We start from the raw sequence: 21,405 nt of genomic DNA on the forward strand, positions 1-21,405 counted from the left end.
CTTTCTTATTTACTGTTCTTGCCTACTCTCTAGAAATAATAATGACAAGTTTAAAGTCAGAGCCTTACTGTGTGAGAGATGGATGATCCTGCAATTGTCATTTAGACCTAGGGCACTGATGGAGTCTGATCTCTTTACATCAGATTTCCTGGTCTATTTCCCCAGTGGGTATTTTTAGGAATAGAAAATTTTATGAAATTTTTATGAAAAGAAATGAAATTTCTTGCTCATTCCTGTTCTATAAAACACAATAGTGTTATAAAAAAATATTAGAATACGTTAGTAGAATTTGTTCCTCAGAGTAATAACCAAATGTCATAGTGCTCCCTCCTCTCTCATCACTGTGACAATCAAAAATAGCCCCCCAAAATCCTAAACACTTTCCCTATGGGTATTACACTATACCAGGGGTCCCCAACCTTTTTGGCACCAGGGACTAGTTTCATGGAAGACAATTTTTCCACGAACTGGGGCAGGGGGTGGGGTGGGTGGGGGATGATTTCGGGATGATTAAAGCACATTACATTTATTGTGCACTTTATTTCCATTATTACATTGTAATATATAATGAAATAATTGTACAACTCACCTTAATGCAGAATCAGTGGGAGCCCTGAGCTTGTTTTCACTTGTCACTCACTGATAGGATTTTGATATGAGTCTGCAAGCAATTGATTTATTATGGTCTCTGTGCAGTCAAACCTCTCTGCTAACAATAATCTGTATTTGCAGCCGCTCCCCAGCACTTGCATCACAGCCTCAGCTCCACCTCAGATCATCAGGCATTAGATTCGCATAAGGAGCGTGCAACCTAGATCCCTCGCATGAGCAGTTCACAGTAGGGTTCGCGCTCCTGTAAGAATCTAATGCCGCAGCTGATCTGACAGGAGGCAGGGCTCAGGCGGTAATGCAAGTGATGGGGAGTGGCTGTAAATACAGATGAAGCTTCACTCGCTCACCCGCCGCTCACCTCCTGCTGTGCGACCCAGTTCCTAATAGGCCATGGACCACTAGTGGTCTGTGGCCCGCGGGGTTGGGGACCCCTGCACTACACCACCTCCAGGGGAGAACAACTAGTAGCACTGTAACCTTTTTCTCTTAATGAAAGTATCTCTAATGTAGACACCAGGATTTCTGCCTTAACATATAAAATATATTGAACATAATTTTAATATTTCTTGACGGCAGAGGATCTTGACTATGAACAGTGACTATTATGTGCTATTGTAATATAATAAAGCTCTTAGAAATTAAAGTGTGTTTTATCTTTGGTCCTATATTAATTGACCTCAGGCTGTTTTATTTGAACACAGTAAGACTATTACTTGAAACACATACTGCTTTATGTATCTTTTCCATTTAATTCTTTTTGGCCAAGGTTATTTTTTCCTAGAATGTTTACATCTACCACTCTCCCTGAACTAGAGGACTTTTTAATTTGCTAATGACTAAGCTTATTAAATCAAAAGCCTGAACTGATAGATGAAGGCTTGAAGATGGCTCCAGGCCTTCCTAAGAATTAAAGTGCATGGGTGTGGAGATAGCTACCTTCTAAGAATTTTTTTCTAACTTACTTTTGGTTTTGTAACTGTGCTATGACTAAAAACTCCAAAGATCTGAGCTGAATAAATCATAAATTAACAAAGCAGTTATTACTAAATAATCAATCTTCAGGACTAAAGTAGACTGCTATATACTACAAAATATTCTAATCAAGTATTATAATCATTACTAATAATACTTAAATAACTCACCTGATTTCTTTTAGTCCTTCTCTCTGGATAACTTGAAGAATTTCTTTATGACTCATGGGTGTATTGGGATATTTTTCTAAGACCTGAGAAACAAGTATATAATAGTAAATTATTTCTTATTTTAATTTCTTATTATAATTACATATATAAATTATATTTATTATAGCTATGTATTAATTTCCTCCAGCATATACAAATCCAGAGACTTTTCATCCCTTAAATTTTCGGATAATAAGTGGAAAATTAATGAAATGTAAATAGGATATTCTCTCCTTCAGTCACAAACCGTAAGTCAAATCCTGAAGCAGAAATTGATCAAAAAAGATAAGATTAATATTTCAATTATTATTAATGCATAATATGAAATTATGTTTACTTTCTGCCTCCACTCCCTCATCACATGACTACCTGTGGACTTACTGGAAGCACCTTAAAGATTATCCATCTTTATTACATCTCCAAACAAAGCCTAGTACATCTTGGTTGCTCAGTAATTTCTTAACCAAAACAAAAGAACAATACAGTTATAATTAAATTAAAACGGTAACCGTGTTCTGGTTCTGGTAAAGATGATGTAATAAGCATAAATTATCCTGTCTCTCCCGAATACAACTAAAAACCTGGACAGAATGCATGGAGCAGCTATCTGAGGACTCTGAAAATGGTAGCAGTTGGTTTCAGGGAGGAAACCAAAATTAGAAGTACTACTAACCCAGCAATGAGTTTCCTGGTTTTGTTTCCCCTAGGATCACTCAGCCTAGACTCAAGGGCAGTCCAAACTCAGAACTGCACAGTAAGTGCAGACAGAAATTGCTCCAAGAGAAGTCTTCTCATTTTTTTGGTCTGAAAAGCAGTAAAGGGGGCCCCTAAAAGGGAGGACGATCCTCTGAGGGTTTTTTTCCCTTTCTCTCAGACGCTGCCCCCAAGCAAGCCAAAGGCAGCAGCTGTGGCAGTGATGATACCAGCAGTGGCTGGACAGGGACCTAAAACTTCAAGAAAGCGGATCCCTTCCAATCCCATGAGTGTGGAGGGAATTCCCATGGTTTATATTCTTTCTCCACCATCCTGTTGCTTGGCATCAAAGGTAGATGCAGTTGTGGAAGTGTGCAGCAAAACACCAAAATGAAAACCTTAGTTATCTAGCCATAGGACAAGGAAGAAGGGTCTCTAAGAGCCAGAAAGTGTCAGGGAACTTGCAAAGAGAAAGGAGCTCAAGAAAGTGACACCATGAAGTTCTATAAACACTCCTGGGGTCACCCAAGAACTATGCCTATGTGGATCTGACCCTAAACATACTATCAGGTTCCCAAATTTGCCACTCGGTGGTATACATGCAGGACAGATAGAAACAAAGGCTTTGAAAACTAGTCATTGGAATTTTAGTGCACAGAAAGGTAGGCAGAAACTTATGACCTGAACCTAACAAGACCAAATGCCCACTTAAAAAAATCCTCCCATCCCTAAAAATAAAGTAATAACAACAACAACATTCTCCATAGCATTTAAATGAGACAGAGTATCATAACGTTAACAACAAAATGTCTAATATATGATCCAAAATTATTTGACATATGAAGAACCAGGAAAATCTCAATAACTCACAAGAGAAAAGACAACCTACACACAACAAACCCAAGATGCTACAGACTCTGGAATTTTCAGACAAAGACTTTAAGGCAGCTACTATAACCATGCTTCAAGAAGCCAGGAAGATGATTCTTGGGGGGAAAAAAAAAAAGTTAAGAGTCTCAGCAGAGAAGTCAGATTCATTACATTATTGTGTGTGTGCCTGTGTGGTGTATAAAGCAAATAAAAATTTAAGACTAAAAAACACAATATCCAAAGTAAACCCAAAATTCTCTGGAGGGGCTTGACTGTAGAAGGGAGATAACAGAGGAGAGAATCAGTAAACCTGAAAACAGAGCAATAGAAACTATCCAATCTGATGAACAGAAAGAAAAATGATAGAAAAAATAAATGAACAGAGCCAATGGGACAATATCAAAAGGTCTAACATTCATGTCATCAGAGTCCCAAAAGGAGAAGATAAAGAGTGGCACGCAGAAAACATATTTAAAGAAATAGCAGCAGAGGGCTTCCCTGGTGGTGCAGTGGTTGAGAGTCTGCCTGCCGATGCAGGGGACACAGGTTCATGCCCCGGTCTGGGAGGATCCCACATGCCGCGGAGCGGCTGGGCCCGTGAGCCATGGCCGCTGAGCCTGCGCGTCCGGAGCCTGTGCTCCGCAACGGGAGAGGCCACAACAGTGAGAGGCCCGCCTACCAAAAAAAAAAAAAAGAAATAGCAGCAGAAAACTTCCCAAATTTGGTGAAAGATATACACTTACAATTTCGAGAGAATCAATGAATCTCAAACAACATAAATTCAAAGAAACCTGTACCCAGATAATTTTTAATTAGCATTTCATCATCATCAGTAATCAAATTACATCATCAGTAATCAAATTAATTTAATTACATCATCAATAATCAAATTACTGAAAACTAAAGAAAATTTTAAAATCTTGAAGGCAGCCAAGGAAAAACAACATTCCACTTAGGAGAAAAACAATTCCAGTGACTGTGGGTTTCTCATCAGAAACCATGGAAGGCAGAAACAGGGAAGAACATTTTTAAGTGCTGAAAGACAAGGACTTAATTCCAAAATTCCTATCTAGCAAAAATATCCTCCAAGAATGAAGTGGAAATCAAGACATTCTTAGATTAAAGGAAAACGAAGAGTATTTGCCACTAACAGACTTCTACTTTATTTTATTTATTTTTAAATTTATTTATTTATTTATTGGCTGTGTTGGGTCTCCATTGCTGCCCGCGGGCTTTCTCTAGTTGCAGTGAGCGGGGACTATAGTCCGTTGTGGTACGAGGGCTTCTCATTGTGGTGGCTTCTCTTGTTGTGGGGCACGGGCTCCAGGCGTGCAGGCTTCAGTAGTTTTGGCTCAGTAGTTGTGGTACACAGGCTTAGTTGCCTCCGTGGCATGTGGGCTCTTCCTGGACCAAGGCTCGAACCCATGTCTCCTTGCACTGGCAGGCAGATTCTTAACCACTGCGCCACCAGGGGAGTCCTAACAGGCTTACTTTAAATTGACTTCTTATAAGTCAATTCTGGTTTCTTTCCTTTTTTTTCTTTTTTAAATCCAAATTTTAGGCAGAAACTCTCTTATACCTAAATCACTTTCTATTCTTAGAACCCTTGGCAATTAATAAATGCAAGTGAAAGCTAAAATTGAACCAATTCTCAAGAATCTATACTATACTATCAAAAGAATATCCATTAGTACAGCAAGTCAAAGACAACAGATACAGGAGTTGTGTAATAGAAAACACTTGAAGTCAGATATCCTAGATCAGCCAGTAAGGTATCAAAATGTGATGTCAACAACTACCATTTATAAAGAAGACACAAACAAGTGCTGATCATTCTCTCAGTTAAACCTCTAAGCAACCTTAAAAGACAAGCCTTATTACCCTCATTTAAAAAGTGGGATAACTAATGCTCAATAAGCAAATTTCCAAACATAATGCAGCAAGACAAGTGGCAGTCGGAATTCAAACTCAGGTGTATCTTGCATCCTACAGCTCACTGTGTCCTGGTCTGCATCTCTTTTTTCATTTGTTTAATCATAAAATCCAGCAAATATATTTGTTTGTCATCTTCCCTGAGCTCTATGTATGCTACATCAGATAAATGTTATTAACCTTTCCCTCCTTAGACACTGCTCTCTCTAGACATTTTTTTCCAAAATGTTTCTTCTTGGTCTTTTTCTGTGGCCATCCCTTAAATACTTTACAAGCATCATTTTGCAACTTTTGCTTTTCACTCCAACCCTCCCTGAATAAAATCATCCATTCCCAAGACTTCATCAATCATCCCTATTTTGATAAATGAAAAGAAGCAGCACAGTCTGTTTACAACTGCTTTTAAACATCAACCTTGGATGTTCCATCTCAAACGTAACATGTCCAAAATTTAACTTACTACCTTTATCCAAATTAAGGCCCATAAAGAAAACTGGACCTGTATTTACTGTCTATATACTATTATAAAATTGTGTAAAATTACTAAAAATGAAAAAAAATACACCATGGACATGGGCAGATAGTTCATAAAAGAGTTAAAACAACTGGATAAAAGACATATGAAAAAATATTTGCATACTGAAATGCTTACAGATGAAATTATATGATGTTGGGGATTTGCTTCAAAATTATACAAGAAGAAATTTAGATAGGAGTTTAAGTATTGCAAGACTGGCTATAAGTTGATAATTACAGAAGCTACAAGATGGGTACAAAGATACTATTATATTATTGTTGGTTTTTGTGTACACATTCAATATCCCATAATAATAATTTATGGGAAAAACGATATTGAATGTCTGACTTCACTAACAATTTAAAAAAAAGTCACTTTTCAGGGCTTCCCTGGTGGCGCAGTGGTTAAGAATTTGCCTGCCATTGCAGAGGACACGGGTTCGAGCCCTGGTCTGGGAAGATCCCACATGCCGTGGAGCAACTAAGCCCGTGCGCCACAACTACGGGGCCTGCGAGCCACAACTACTGAAGCCACATGCCACAACTACTGAAGCCCGCACGCCTAGAGCCTGTGATCCGCAACAAGAGAAGCCACTGCAATGAGAAGCCCGCGCACCGCAATGAAGAGTAGCCCCCGCTCACCACAACTAGAGAAAGCCCGCGCGCAGCAACGAAGACCCAACGCAGCCAAAAATTAATTTAATTAATTAATTTTTAAAAGACTTAAAAAGCATTGGTGTGGGTATAAGTGAGGCTTTATATTTAGTTGCTATTCCAGGCCGATTCACTTCCAACACACAACTCCTTCTCAAACAGCCCATTTGGTTACTGGAAGAAAACATACTACCACTGGAGTCTAAGAACTCTGTTGCTACAACTTCTGCTTAGGAAAAGTGGGAAGATATAGAGGTTTTTGTAAACCATACTGAAAAACACTGGAGTTGATACAAGAAAAACACTTTGTGCAGTAGATGTTATGCTTGCCTTAATCAAAAAATAGAAGGGATTTCTAGGGAAACTGATATAATCATCCACCTGGCAATTAAATTTTACTCTGTTGCTATCATTAGGAAATCCTGAATACTAAAATGTATGACACAAATTTACGTAATACTACAAATGTGGGATTTGCTTTATTTTCTTCCACATATCAAGTTTTTATAACAAATACTCCATACCAGCATACAATGGATTGACTAAGACTCAGTTTTGGTGGCCTCTGTAAAGGATGTTATTAACATAATCAAGGGGTTTCAGTTGGGGGGAAAAGTTTAATCGAAGCAAAATATGAAAGTGCTTCAAAGTGTATAGAGCTCAAATAGCCTGCACATAATAGCTCTAAGACATAATATTGATGACTAAAAGCTCTCAATCTTAATCCTTCATCTGTATAATGAGGGTAGTAACACCCTCATAGATAGGAACATGAAGTAAAACATTCTGCAGTATTCTTAACTTAGCACAAGTGACATAAATGGTAGCTTTTGTTATTACTAATAAATTATATGACAAAGATCTTTTCCAGTTCACATTTGATATCCTGATCTAAAATTTCACCAGTGTTCTTAAGGGGGATGAAAAATACAAAAGATAGCATGCTTTTCTCCGGCTGCCCCTTTGATTTTTCCACTATTTTTTTCACAAGTAGTTAACAATGCCCTATACTGCCAATAATACTAAACATTAGACAAAAACTAAAATTTACAAAAGTATGGAACAGTTTTAAGTTAAATGCCAAGACTTCAGTCCCTACAGGGGATTGAAGTCACTTATATGTTCTTTAAATCCTATTTACATTACAGATATCCAAATATAAAGACTAGATATTAAGCTATTCTGCAAGAAAAACAAGCATAAAATATCACAGAATAAGGTACTTACATTCATATGCAAAAATATTTTGATTAATTCATCATAATGAGGAAGAATATCAGAGTTCAAATCCCAACTCTACCAGAAAGTGGTGATGAGCAAACTGGGGAATGTGGCTGCCCTACTGTGCATCTGAACCGGTGGCTTTCTGTCCAAGAAGCTACAAAATGGAAATTAATAAAAATTTCTCTGGCATATCAAACCTTAATTGAAAGGTAACTATTAATCCACTATCAGAATGAACTCTATTTAGAATTTAAAACATTTATATTATCCATGGTAATGGTAATAATAAAAATATTTTGATTTATTATCTAGAGCAAGGAATTACTTTATTTTAATATGGTTGAATTTTACTATTTATAATAAAAATACTTAAGTATGCTGATATAGGACATTAAGCTATTGGAAATAGAGACCTAAAGTTTCTGTGTGCCTTTTTTTTTTAATTTTTTTTTAAATTTTTTGCTTTATAACAAATTTAATCAGTTATACATATACATATGTTCCCATATCCCCTCCCTTTTGCGTCTCCCTCCCACCCTCCCTATCTCACCCCTCCAGGCGGTCACAAAGAGCTGATCTCCCTGTGCTATGCGGCTGCTTCCCACTAGCTATCTACCTTACGTTTGGTATTGTATGTATGTCCATGCCGCTCTTTCACTTTGTCACAGCTTACCCTCCCCCCTCCCGATATCCTCAAGTCCATTCTCTAGTAGGTCTGTGTCTTTATTCCTGTCTTACCCCTATGTTCTTCATGACATTTTTTTTTCTTAAATTCCATATATATGTGTCAGCATAGAGTATTTATCTTTCTCTTTCTGACTTACTTCACTCTGTATGACAGACTCTACGTCCATCCACCTCATTACAAATAGCTCAATTTCATTTCTTTTTATGGCTGAGTAATATTCCATTGTATATATGTGCCACATCTTCTTTACCCATTCATCTGATGATGGACACTTAGGTTGTTTCCATCTCCGGGCTATTGTAAATAGGGCTGCTATGAACATTTTGGTACATGTCTCTTTTTGAATTATGGTTTTCTCAGGGTATATGCCCAGTAGTGGGATTGCTGGGTCATATGGTAGCTCTATTTGTAGTTTTTTAAGGAACCTCCATACCGTTCTCCATAGTGGCTGTACCAATTCACATTCCCACCAGCAGTGCAAGAGTGTTCCTTTTTTTCCACACCCTCTCCAGCATTTATTGTTTCTAGATTTTTTGATGATGGCCATTCTGACTGGTGTGAGATGATATCTCATTGTAGTTTTGATTTGCATTTCTCTAATGAGCAAAGATGTTGAGCATCCTTTCATGTGTTTGTTAGCAGTCTGTATATCTTCTGTTGAGAAATGTCTATTTAGGTCTTCTACCCATTTTTGGATTGGGTTGTTTGTTTTTTTGTTATTGAGCTGCATGAGCTGCTTATAAATTTTGGAGATTAATCCTTTGTCAGTTGCTTCATTTACAAATATTTTCTCCCATTCTGAGGGTTGTCTTTTGGTCTTGTTTATGGTTTCCTTTGCTGTGCAAAAGCTTTTATCTGTGTGCCTTTTTAATGAAAATTAATTTCATTGATTTTCTAGGTACACTATTTTTTCAAGAAATAAAATAGAAGAAACCAGTTAGTTAAAACTGCTTAAGGGATGTTTACTTTCCTTAAAAAAAAAAAAAAGTTTATGACTAGTACCTTTACATACTAGGCATTTGAAATTAATTTTAATTTAGAAAATTATTTATGCTAAATTTTCTCAATATTTAAAACTATAAATCATTTAGTTTGGGAGAGAAAGAGAAATGTTTTTCAATTAAAGACTTAAGTATTCTACTTTTTAACTTTTTAGTATGAACATTTTAAAACATATACAAAAGTAGAGAGGGACTTCCCTGGCGATTCAGTGGTTAAGACTGCACTTCCACTGCAGGCGGTGCAGGTTCGATCCCTGGTTGGGGAACTAAGATCCCACGGGCCTTGAGGCGCGGCCAAAAAATTTTTTAAAAAAATTGTTTTGAAAAAAAAAAATTATTGGGAACACTGCAATCAACAATTGTCAACACATGGCTTACTCTGTTTCATCTATAGCTCCAGCCACTCTACCTCTAAAAAGTGGATTATCCTGAAGCAAATCTCAAATATTTCATTCATAAATACTTTAGTACAGATCTCTAAAAAAGGATAAGGACTCATTTTTTTTTTTTTTTTTTTTCTTTTTGCGGTATGCGGGCCTCTCACTGTTGTGGCCTCTCCCGTTGCGGAGCACAGGCTCCGGATGTGCAGGCCCAGCGGCCATGGCTCACGGGCCCAGCCGCTCCGCGGCATATGGGATCCTCCCAGACCGGGGCACGAACCCGTATCCCCTGCATCGGCAGGCGGACTCTCAACCACTGCGCCACCAGGGAGGCCCCTAGGACTCATTTTTTTAAAAATAAAAATACCATTTTATACCTTAGAATGTAACTATAGTTCCTTCATTATCAAATTATTTACACAATGTCCTCAATTTTCATGGGGGGAAAAAACACTTTTAACAGTTAGTTTGTTCAAATCAGTATCCACAGAAGACCCATACATACCACATTTGGTTAACACATGTCTTAAAGTCTCTGTTAATCTATGGATTTCTCCTTGTTTTCTTCCAATTTACTTACTGAAGAAACCAAGAAAACTGTACTGTAGTTTCCCACATTCTGTATTTTGCTAATTGTATGGTACTCTGTCCCTCATTTCCTGAAAATTAGAATTACCTAGAGGACTGCTCAGAATCAGATTTTATTTTACCAAAAGAACTTCACAGACAGTGTTGTTTACTTCCCATCCCCCTCCCCCCACCCCACACACATGAGAACACACAAAATATCTGCGGTCTCTTTTTTGAGATGTCAAGATGAATCAGGCGGACAGATGTCCTCCTGATCCACCCATTACAAAATTTCCCATCAGCATTCCAACCTAATTGCTTTAGTAACCACTGATTAGTAGCCATTATTCAGACTCATTATTTAGGTGTTGAAAATGGTGATAGCCTATCTTTCCTTCTTCATTTATAAGCTAGAATCCTTCTAAAAATAAATGCTTTCCTCCATCTACTAGTTGGTTATCTGAAGTACATACAGCTCATATAGAAAAAAGCAGGATAAGTGCTTGATTCTGTCCTATTTATTAATTATCAGAATAATTAGCTAGTTTTTCTAGTATACTCCAAAGGTGAACGGGGCTTTTTTGTTTGTTTATCTGACACACCATTAGGAATATTATGAATACCATTTTATGGAATACCATTATGAATTTTAATATATTTTTGTGCTTTAATTACTGTATCTCCTCACTTGTAAACTGGTTATTCATAACCACTGTCTGCTTGTATATAATACCACTTGTATGAGCTCTAGTTTTCATATTAAATTATTAAATATATTAAAACTTTTACTGTCACATTTACTGCAAATACTTTTTTCCCTTTTACTCTCACCTTTTCATTACTGTTTTTTCCATGGAGGCTTTTATTAGTTTCATGTATTATAACTCACTGGTCTTTTCTTTTGATTTCTTTTAGCATGTCTATGTTTAAGTGCAGTTTACCTCCCTTCAATAGCTTAATATTCCTCCATCTTTCCATTTACAATTAACTCTTTTAATTATAAGAAATTGTACATAAACAGTGAGAAAAAATGTACAGAGACACTAGAGAAACCCAAGAGGGAGAGGTGGAGAGGAAAACAAAACGGCCACATGTATTTCTGAGCAAAAATACCATACTCCATTACCATTACAATACTATTACTGTATAGCTATTACTATTACATTATTTTACCAGGAGTTAATTTAAGTGGAAAGACTATAGTAGTTTCACAAAACATTTAGTTTACTCTAACCACAGGAGGGCAGTGTTTATCAAACAAAAAATCATTCCATTGGAATTGTTCATTAATCTACAAAACAATTTTTAGGAACTATTTTATGACAAACTGAATAACTGTTCAGAAGAATTAAAATCAACACTATACAGAATTAAAGTACGATAAAATAATTTTTTAAGTGTACCTAATACAACTATTTCTTTACTTGTAGATTCTTACATCCAGCTAAGAAAAGGATACAAAACTTATACTTCCTGAGTATTCAAGAATAATGTAAACAGCTCCTAAATTTGGGTTCGATTCTCGCCTAAATAACAGCAGTATTTCAATTACTGCTGCACTTACGAGTTCATTACATTCATATACACAGATATGTAGAAGCTAACTTTTGTGTAGTCTGGAAAATTTTATTTTACATTTAAAATATACATATAAAAACACGGTAATCTTGGGACTTCCCTGGTGGTCCAGTGGTAAAGAATCCACCTTACAAGGCAGGGGACGCGGGTTCGATCCCTAGTCGGGGAACTAAGATCCCACATGCCGTGGGGCAACTAAGCCTGCGTGCCACAACTACTGAGCTCTCGCTTCCCAACTAGAGCCCGTGTGTCACAAACTACAGAGCCCACGTGCCCTGAAGCCTGAGTGACACAACTAGAGAGAGAAAACCCACACGCCACAACGAGAGAGAAGCCTGCGCACCACAACGAAGAGCCAGCGTGCAGCAACCAAGACCCGACACAGCCAAAAATAAATTAAATAAATAAATAAATAATAAATCTTAAAAAACAGACATGGTAATCTTTACAGATTTACATCAGTGTCATATGACTTATTTACTGTCCAAAAGCTTTAATTTAATGTCACAGTAGTGAACGAGGTCCCCCAGGAAACATGCAGAATGAGAAGTGATGAGACTATACTACAGAACAAATGTGCCAATGTTGAAAAGTCAGGGAAGAAAAACTAGCAAACAAACTAAGGAGGAATAGGAAGAAAAAAGAGAATATATGGTGCCTCAGAAAAGACGAAAGCATTTTAAAAAGGATAAAGTGGTCAACAATGTCAAAAACTGCCAGAGGTTGAGATAGCAACTTCAAAGTCTACTGTATTTAGCAACAAGCAGCTCTTCGCTTTACAAGTTCAGATTCCATTTAATCAGGTGGGAAGAAATCAAGCTTATTGGCGGGGGCGGCGGGGGGATGTCAGCACTCAAGGGAGGTCCAGAGGTGGCAACAAGGAGTTAAAACAACTCTTCCCAGAACAGTGAAGGAAAACATGGAATCAAAGAATAATTGTTTTGTCAAATGGACCTGAACAAGTTTCACTGAACCAGGATAAAAGGAAACAGAGGTATCCCTAGCTATACCGACTCTCCCCATGTCAATACCAGAGGCAAACAGATTCAGAGTTTGACAAATCTCTCTTTATCCAAACTTGTGCTACTTATAATTTGACACTAGGAAACAAATGAATTCAGAGGATGCAGTATCCCTCACCTACCTAACTCACTAAACAAAACTTACTAGGAGGAGTTCAGGAGCTGAACAGATAATAATAAGGAAGCATGGAATTGAGACGTAAGGAACACGGATAGAGCCAAATATCTGAAAAGGAAAGAGGGAAAAGGACCTTACCTGGCTGCTGAGCAGTATCTGTTGATCACTAACTACCTCTGTCCTGAGATGCACTCCTCTGTTCAGCTTCTGTGACACCAGACTCTCCTTGTTTCCCTCCTACCTCTCCACCAGCAACTCTTCATTCTCCACAATCTCTGAATGTTGATCCTTCTCAAGATTCTCTTCTTGTCTCAATTTCTACTCTCCTTGGGCATTTTCATCCTCCCATGGTTTCCAAAAATAATTATGCTCCTACAGCAGAATTCCATACCCCCCAGTAGTGCTTATCACACTGTATTTATGATAATTGCATTTTAAATCATCTGTCTTGCCCACTGGTACATAAACTGCACGAGGACTGGGACCACCTGTCTTGTTCACCTAGCACCCCTTAGTGCCTATCACAGGATAGGTCTAAAACATGTGATGGTTGCCTGGTGGAATTAGGAACACAGGAAGCAACACTGGCTTTAGACAAGAGTAAAAATGCCTCTTTCTTTCTTTCTTTCTTTCTTTCTTTTTAACAAAAAAGAAGGCTGAAAGGTGAGTGCAAAAGCAAATATGTTTGTAGATTCAGGGGCAGAAACTTGAATGTAAGAATGGACTGAGACTATTCAAATACATATCTATACAGAAAGGTAGCTACGGATATCCAGAGATTACAGAGGCTGGCTTTGTAAGCTCAGGGGTATAGCTTTACCTAAAGGTCCTTCAATTCTGAACAGCTCTATCAAGTCATTCTGATCTGCTAGCTTAGATTCTTTTCACCTGATTATCCAACAATGTTATGCACACTCCCTGGTTCAAAAAAAAAAAAAAATTCTCAGCACCTAATTCTCCCAAAACTCTGAAGAATTAATAATAGTAACAGTTAATACTAATCTAGCATTTAAATGCCAGGTACTGTTCTAAGTACTTTACATATATTAGCTCATTTAATCTCTACAATAAATCTATGAGGTAGATAACCATTATGGCATTTTCTTCAGATGTGAAGACTGAGGCACAGAGAAAATAAGTAACTTGCCCAAGGTCACATCAGCTAATAAGTGATGGAAGACAAGCTTCTTTGCTCCTAAGCATTAAGCTATACGCCTCTCAATCAGATACATCCATTATATCCATACTACTCCTAAAATTAACTCTTACTGTAACAAACATTTACTAAGTGCTTCGTAAGTGCCAAAAACTGGAGATACAAAGATGAATAAGAAACAAGCCCTGCAGTTCACAACTAGGGTAGAGAGCAAGCAGGGGAAGGGAAAAATGGACAACTGTAATGAGAGAAGAAATACTGAAAAGATACATAAAGAAACAAAGGTAAAGAAGATTTAACTCTTCCTATTATGCAATATTTCAAACACAGGAAACTTACAAAATAATAAAACACTTATGTATCAACTAACAAGCTTTGTCAAATCCACAAACGGAAATGAGTAGAAATGTTCTATACCTTGATTAGGTGGTGGTTACACGGGTGTATACATTTGTCAGAAAGAAGTCAGCTGTATGCTTAAAATGTATTGTATTACACGGAAATTATACCTCAATAAAGCTGGCATATACCTCAATAAGTTGATATTTAAAGAAATTAAAACAAAATGTAGGAATAGTGAAAAATTTACCACACTCCCTGAAATTCAAGAGAAGCACAAATTAAGGGAAAAATAAATTTGAAAACGGTTTAGGATGGAAGTTATGATTTGTATTAAACTCAACTTACTCATATCTGAGAATCAGACTGTTTTAATACCTTAAATGATCAAAACAACAGAGGCAGTGAAGAGAGTTGGGGGCTGGTAGGTAGGGGAAGTGAGGAGAAGAAAGAATGTAAGTTCTCTGCTTGCTAAATAAATAAATAAATCCTTAGGGTAAAAGATATCGCATCCATTGTATCCAACAAACAAAAATAAAAATAGGATGCCACGAAATGGTGGAAAATATACAGCAAGTCCTTGCTTTTAGAGGTTAGTATTCTAGTGGTAGAAACAGATGATAAATATGTATGCAAAAAAATTTTTTTTCTGATTGTGGTAAGTACAATAAAATAAATCAGGGTGACAATTGACAGTGAATGGGAAGAGAGAGGGTTCAACTGAGTAGTCAGGCTCAATGACCATGCAACATTTAAGCTGAGAACTGATTGACAAGTTGCCAGGCATGGGAATATTTAATATCTATTTGATTAGTTTAGCTCAAAGAAGTTTTAGTTTATGTAGTCACATGGAAAATAAAATTCAAACCTAATAATAAGTATTTCATCAGGGTGGTTTCACTTACAAAACAAATGAACAAAAACCAGGTAACATGTTAAAAAAAAAAAAGCATAAAGTAAAATGTTTCATTCCCCTCATCTTCCATCCCTTCCCATTCTCCCCTAGCTCCTCCCCCATGTCCCATCTCCCTCCCATTCTCGCCCATCCCCTCCTCAGACACATATTAGTTTCCTGTGTATCCTTCTAGCATTAAAGCAATCATAAACAAACACAAATATATTTTTTTCTCACTTTTGCAAACAAAAGGCAGCAAGGCATATACAATATTCCAATACATGACCTTTTTCATTAAATACATCTTGGAGGTCTTTAGGTTTATATAAAAAGCTTTTTTTACAGCTGTATAATATTCCATTATATGAAAATACCACAATTTATTCAACCAGTCTTCTTTTTTTTTTTTTTTTTTTTTTTGCGGTACACGGGCCTCTCACTGTTGTGGCCTCTCCCGTTGCGGAGCACAGGCTCCGGACGCGCAGGCTCAGCAGCTATGGCTCACGGGCCCAGCCGCTCCGCGGCATGTGGGATCTTCCCGAACCAGGGCACGAACCCGTGTCCCCTGTATCTGCAGGTGGACTCTCAACCACTGCGCCACCAGGGAAGCCCTCAACCAGTCTTCTAATGATGGACTGGGGGGCTGCTTCCCTTCTTTTGTATAGTATACAGCAGAAACAACTGGTACCCTGTATCACGACTCCTCAGCCCATGGATGAACTCAGCCTCAGTTGCTGTAGGCAATTCCCACTTAAACTCACAGTGTCCACCTCATGCTGATAGTAGCCTATCTCAAGGTTCCATAAGTCTCTCCACTTTCCTGCCTCAGGAACTTCTCCTACACCAAGGGAGCCCAAAAAGCAACAGGGCAGTCCAGAAGAGCAAGGGAGTTAGCAACCTTACTGGAGTTAGCAATTTTAATCCAACTGCTGGGGAAAGTGGAGTTGCTATTGAATAAATGTTCCAGATCCTATCTTAAACCACCCCGTACATGTATGATAAGCCCACAAATGGTGACAAGGATAAAGGTTATGCATGAGCCCATCAGCATAGCCTTCTTCTCTCAAAACTGACACAGCTTAGCTACTGTTGCTGCTGAGTGTCCACAACTTGTCATCAGCAAAGGCAAACTCTGAGCCCCCTATTTGTTACAATCCCTCAAAGAGATGAGCTAAGCATTTGGATGGCAAGTTGACTACACTGGACCTCCTCCACCCTGAAGGGGCAGCAATTTGGCCTTACTGGCACTGACAACCATTCTGGTAAGTGTGCCTTCCCTGCCTTCAGTGCCTCAGCCAGCACCACTATCCAAATGTACCTAGTTTACAAACATGGGGCAAACACTGCCTCAGACCAAGTGACTCTTCTTTTACAATGAACAAAATTTAACAATGGGCAGTGAGCACTGATCTCACCATACACTATATCACCAAGAAGAAGTAAGTCTGAGAGAACACTGGAATGGCCTCCAAAATACAGTACAGAGGTGTGAACAGAAATAGGATTGGTTCCTATAACCCTAGTGAGCAAATAAAAGAACTCGTTTCCCATTCCTGCAACTTTAGGCTCTGCTAGAATTAGAGATCTTTATTCCCATGGGGAAACAGTTTTAGTCAGAGGGCTTTTAATCTGAATCTGAAGTTAACAACTGTTGGTCACTCTGGGCTCCTCATGCTGATGGACCAGGAGGCAAAAAAAAGGAGTTACTATAATGTTGGCATAACTAACCGTACTAGTTAGGTGCTTCTCAGTGCTTCCAAGCCTGGTAATAACAGGCAACAGCAGCATAAGGCAAAGGCATGATAAGGGAAAGGCAAACAGGGGCTCAGTCCCTTCAGGAACGATCGTCTGGGTCACCCTACCAGGCAAGCAACCTAGATTAGCTGAAGTCTGGCCAAGGGTGAAGGAAATCTAGAACACATGGAATTGGAGGGAAATGATGAACCTATGGCCTTGGAACCAGGCACTGTAGCAGAGACTATAGCTTATTCCATTAAACATCCTATATTAAGTCATTTTTAGAGACTGCTGCCAGCCTCTATCTTGAGAAGTTGGTAACAAGAGTGGGTTTAATATGGAGCGCTAGCTGTGTAAGGAATAAACCATAACAGAGTCTTCCAGTGTCCTGCAACACCCACACTGCCAATGTCCCACCTCTCCACATGCTGCTCTCTGTACCTGACATAACTCTCCGCTCCTTTCTATATCTGAAAGTTTATCTGTCATCTAACAAAACAACAAAACTTTTCAAAACTGGTGATACTCAATCCTTCGAGGGTTGAGTAAGACAGGCACTTACACACTACACAGCTGGGAAAGTAAACTAACACAACCTTCTGGAAAGCAATTTAGTGAACATGTGACTTGAAGGGTCTTTCAAAGAGTGACATCTTCTTACCCAGCAACTTTTCTTCTAGCAATCTACAAAAGCAAAATAACAGAAATACACAACAGAGCTAGGCACAAAGGTGATCACTGTAGTACTATTTCTAACAGTTGTAAAAATAAACAACTTAAATTCCCAATGTTAAGATAATAAAGCAAATCAACTTAACTCCCCTCATAAAGAGATCTGTAGTTCAAGAGCAAAGCAGAAACCACAAGCCTTTTTATCTTTATGGCCCTCCAGTTAGACAACACCTGAAACATAAGAGGAACCCAATAAATTATTTCTAAATTGAAAACAATGATATATTATGTTGTCATTAAAGGTATCTGTAAGCAGAGCTTTCAGTGATGAGGAAACGCTTATGATATACAAAAACCACAAGCAAAACTGATTACACAATTAAGATTTCAGTTAAGGAAAAAACACAAGGATTAGAAATAAATGTCAAAATGTTGATGCTATTACCTTAGATCAGAGTTATTAACTTACAGTCTAGGCCCATAGGATACACAGCTGGCTTCAGGATTCCATGAACTCCTTTGGAGTTATGTATTTAGTGTCTGTACCTTTCTCTGGAGAGAAGATTCACAGCTTTCATTAAATTCCAAAAGGAAACTTTGACCCTGAAATGACTAAGAATATGCCTCTATGTGATAGAATTAATTTTAAGATATTTTTTTTCCTGCTTCTTTACACTTCTGTTTTTAAACTTTCCACAAGGTACATTACTAGCCAGATAATCAAGGGGAAAGAAAAGGGGAAATTAGTTAAAAGTGTCCATAGTTCACAAAAATAAACAATCCCTAACCAAAAAATTAAAAGACCTGCATATTGAGACATTTCCTTAAAACATTTCTATCAGCTCAAAACATGTAATTTTCGGGCTTCCCTGGTGGCGCAGTGGTTGAGAGTCCGCCTGCCGATGCAGGGGACACAGGTTCGTGCCCCGGTCTGGGAAGATCCCACGTGCCGCGGAGCGGCTGGGCCCGTGAGCCAGGGCCGCTGAGCCTGCGCATCCGGAGCCTGTGCTCCGCAACGGGAGAGGCCACAAAAGTGAGAGGCCCGCGTACCGCAAAAAACAAAACAAAACAAAACAAAAAAAACCATGTAATTTTCCTTTGCTTATATACATTTCTAATGTGCCCAACTCTTGTCCACATTGGAGGATCAAGATTTCATACAGGGTTCAGCCAACAAAGGAGAAGGAATAGGAGGAGGAAACCAAGGCTGGTAGTAGCACTCTATAAATACAACGTGTTACTACTACAAAAGAATTTCAATCGAAGAATTCTATGTCTAAGCTAAAAAGTCGGTTCCAAATTCTAGGGTTATTAGGCCATCCCTGAAAATTTTTCCAATAAAATTAAGTGGGCTAAACCATTCACTAAAAAATGGAATTGGGATAGCAATCATAGATCCTAATTAAAGTTAGGGTGCATCTCTTATCTCAACTTCCTATCTACTACAATTCTCACTTATGATTACAAGACAGAAATAGGAGTATATGAATAATAAAACCAGTAAGCATGATTTCAAAGATATATCAAACTTTAAACTCTTCAAAAAAGTCTACTTTTTCTCCCAATCACTAATGGAATTGTTAGGAAATCTGCCTATGTATTAGGACACCTCAATAATTACAAAAACCACAAAGTGTTCAAACATGTTCTGATTCTTATGCAATAAAACCATAAATTACAAAAGCTAAAATAAGGGAATTCCCTGTCAGTCCAGCGCTTTCACTGCCAGGGCCCAGGTTCAATCCCTGGTGGGAGAACTAAGATCCCACAAGCCTCATGGTGCAGCCCCCAAAACGAAACAAAACAAAACAAAAACTAAAGTCATTAAAATTGTTTTTAATCCCTATGCCAAAAAAATCTTGGACCAAGAAGGAAAGCACAACTCTAATACTAGACCAAAGAAGTAAATGAAAGGTATAATTATGAAAAAGGAAGCAATTTATTATATGTAAATGTATTTCACTTATTCTCTTAAACTACTTGGTTTTTTTTTTACCATATTTAATTGATTTCAACAAATATCTGAACATATTCTATACTTCCATCACCTGAAAGTCATCTACAACATCCAAATTTATACTCTACTCTCAACATACTATCTTCACTGGATTAAGTTTAATCCAATTCCACTGTCTTTCAAAAATGATTCTCATGTACACCTTTGGTAACGTACCTATCTTCAGTTAAAATGCCCTTTTCTCCCCAGACCCATAAAATACTTAACCTTTCTCATGGGCGCAGACCCCTTTGAAAGTCTGATGAGAGCTATGAAGACTCTTCTCAGAAAAAATATATATAATTTTTATGGTTAGTTTTTGCGAGTCCACAGACCCCATGAAGACTAAGGTAGATTTGTGTTTTTAGCAACTTACCTACCATTCAACATTCTTTGGTAAAAGTCCCTGGTTTTCTTTTGGAGACTCACCCCCTCCTCCATTCTCAATCTGTATGGTGGGAGCCAACACTAACAATAAAGCAGGAAACCAACCTCTTGACAGTAACAGGTTTAGAAATGGGGACAACACTCAAACTAAGGCTAAAGGAGCAGAGTAACAGGTAAAAGACTTTTTTTTTTGCCCCAGCAACTACTGGACTTAAACTTGAATAGTGTGAGACTGAAGCTAACAGCTTTCTAACGCCCCCAAGACAAACAGAGAGAGAGGGAAAGAGAGAGAGAGAAACAAAATCTTGACAATGCGATTATTTAAAGACTGAATGCAAGCATACCTGAAGCTCTTCCTCCCTATTTTTCAGCAATAAACCAATAAATTCCCTTTTCTTCCTTCTACTACTTTGGGATAGGTTTTCTACTACTTTCAAAACAGTCCTGAGACAGAACTCATTCCTAGATCAAGACTAGGAACTCCTGAAGTAAATGACAAATCTATATTCTGAATCCATACACATGAATGGGTTCATAACAGTAAAGCAAATTATGGTGAACACTGGCAACGATTAGCCTACTACTCACAAAAAGCTTTTAACCATACTATAGCCAAAAACAACAACAAAAATTTCACATGATATTTTTCATTTAAGCTTTGTAAACTACAGAACTATGTGACAAAATATTCCCAGAAACTAGCCAAAGCATCGCCTTGAAGCTACCAAGACAAGGCAATTGTCTTAGGACTGTAGAGTTTCCCAAATGTCGAACAGAATCTGGACTTCTACATCCTTGCTCAAAAGAACCAAGCTCAGGGGCTTCCCTGGTGGCACAGTGGTTGAGACTCTGCCTGCCGATGCAGGGGACACGGGTTCGTGCCCCGGTCCGGGAAGATCCCACGTGCCACAGAGCGGCTAGGCCCATGAGCTATGGCCACTGAGCCTGCGTGTCTGGAGCCTGTGCTCTGCAACGGGAGAGGCCACAACAGTGAGAGGCCCGTGTACCGCAAAAAAAAAAAAAAAAAAAAGAACCAAGCTCAGATAAAAATCTCTCCTCATCCAAGAAGTCTGCTAGCATTTCAATGACACCCTTCCTTCTCAATTACCTTAGGTACTTAAAAAGGGTAATTTCAGCAATTTATTTTATATACATATATGTATGTGTGTATACATATATAAATC

At 38.1% G+C, this 21,405-nt stretch overlaps 1 protein-coding gene across 1 annotated transcript in view; it reads right to left on the reverse strand.

The window, feature by feature from the left end:
• ASXL2 (ASXL transcriptional regulator 2) overlaps positions 1-21,405 on the reverse strand; it is a 128,595-nt gene that overhangs the window by 82,104 nt on the left and 25,086 nt on the right. The window contains exon 2 of the mRNA XM_060117216.1: positions 1,755-1,837. Coding sequence (XP_059973199.1) covers positions 1,755-1,837 — 83 coding nt within the window. The remainder of the gene's footprint in view (positions 1-1,754; positions 1,838-21,405) is intronic.

This window comes from Mesoplodon densirostris, chromosome 14 (genome assembly GCF_025265405.1).
Source record: "Mesoplodon densirostris isolate mMesDen1 chromosome 14, mMesDen1 primary haplotype, whole genome shotgun sequence".
Taxonomy (NCBI): Eukaryota; Metazoa; Chordata; class Mammalia; order Artiodactyla; family Ziphiidae; genus Mesoplodon; species Mesoplodon densirostris.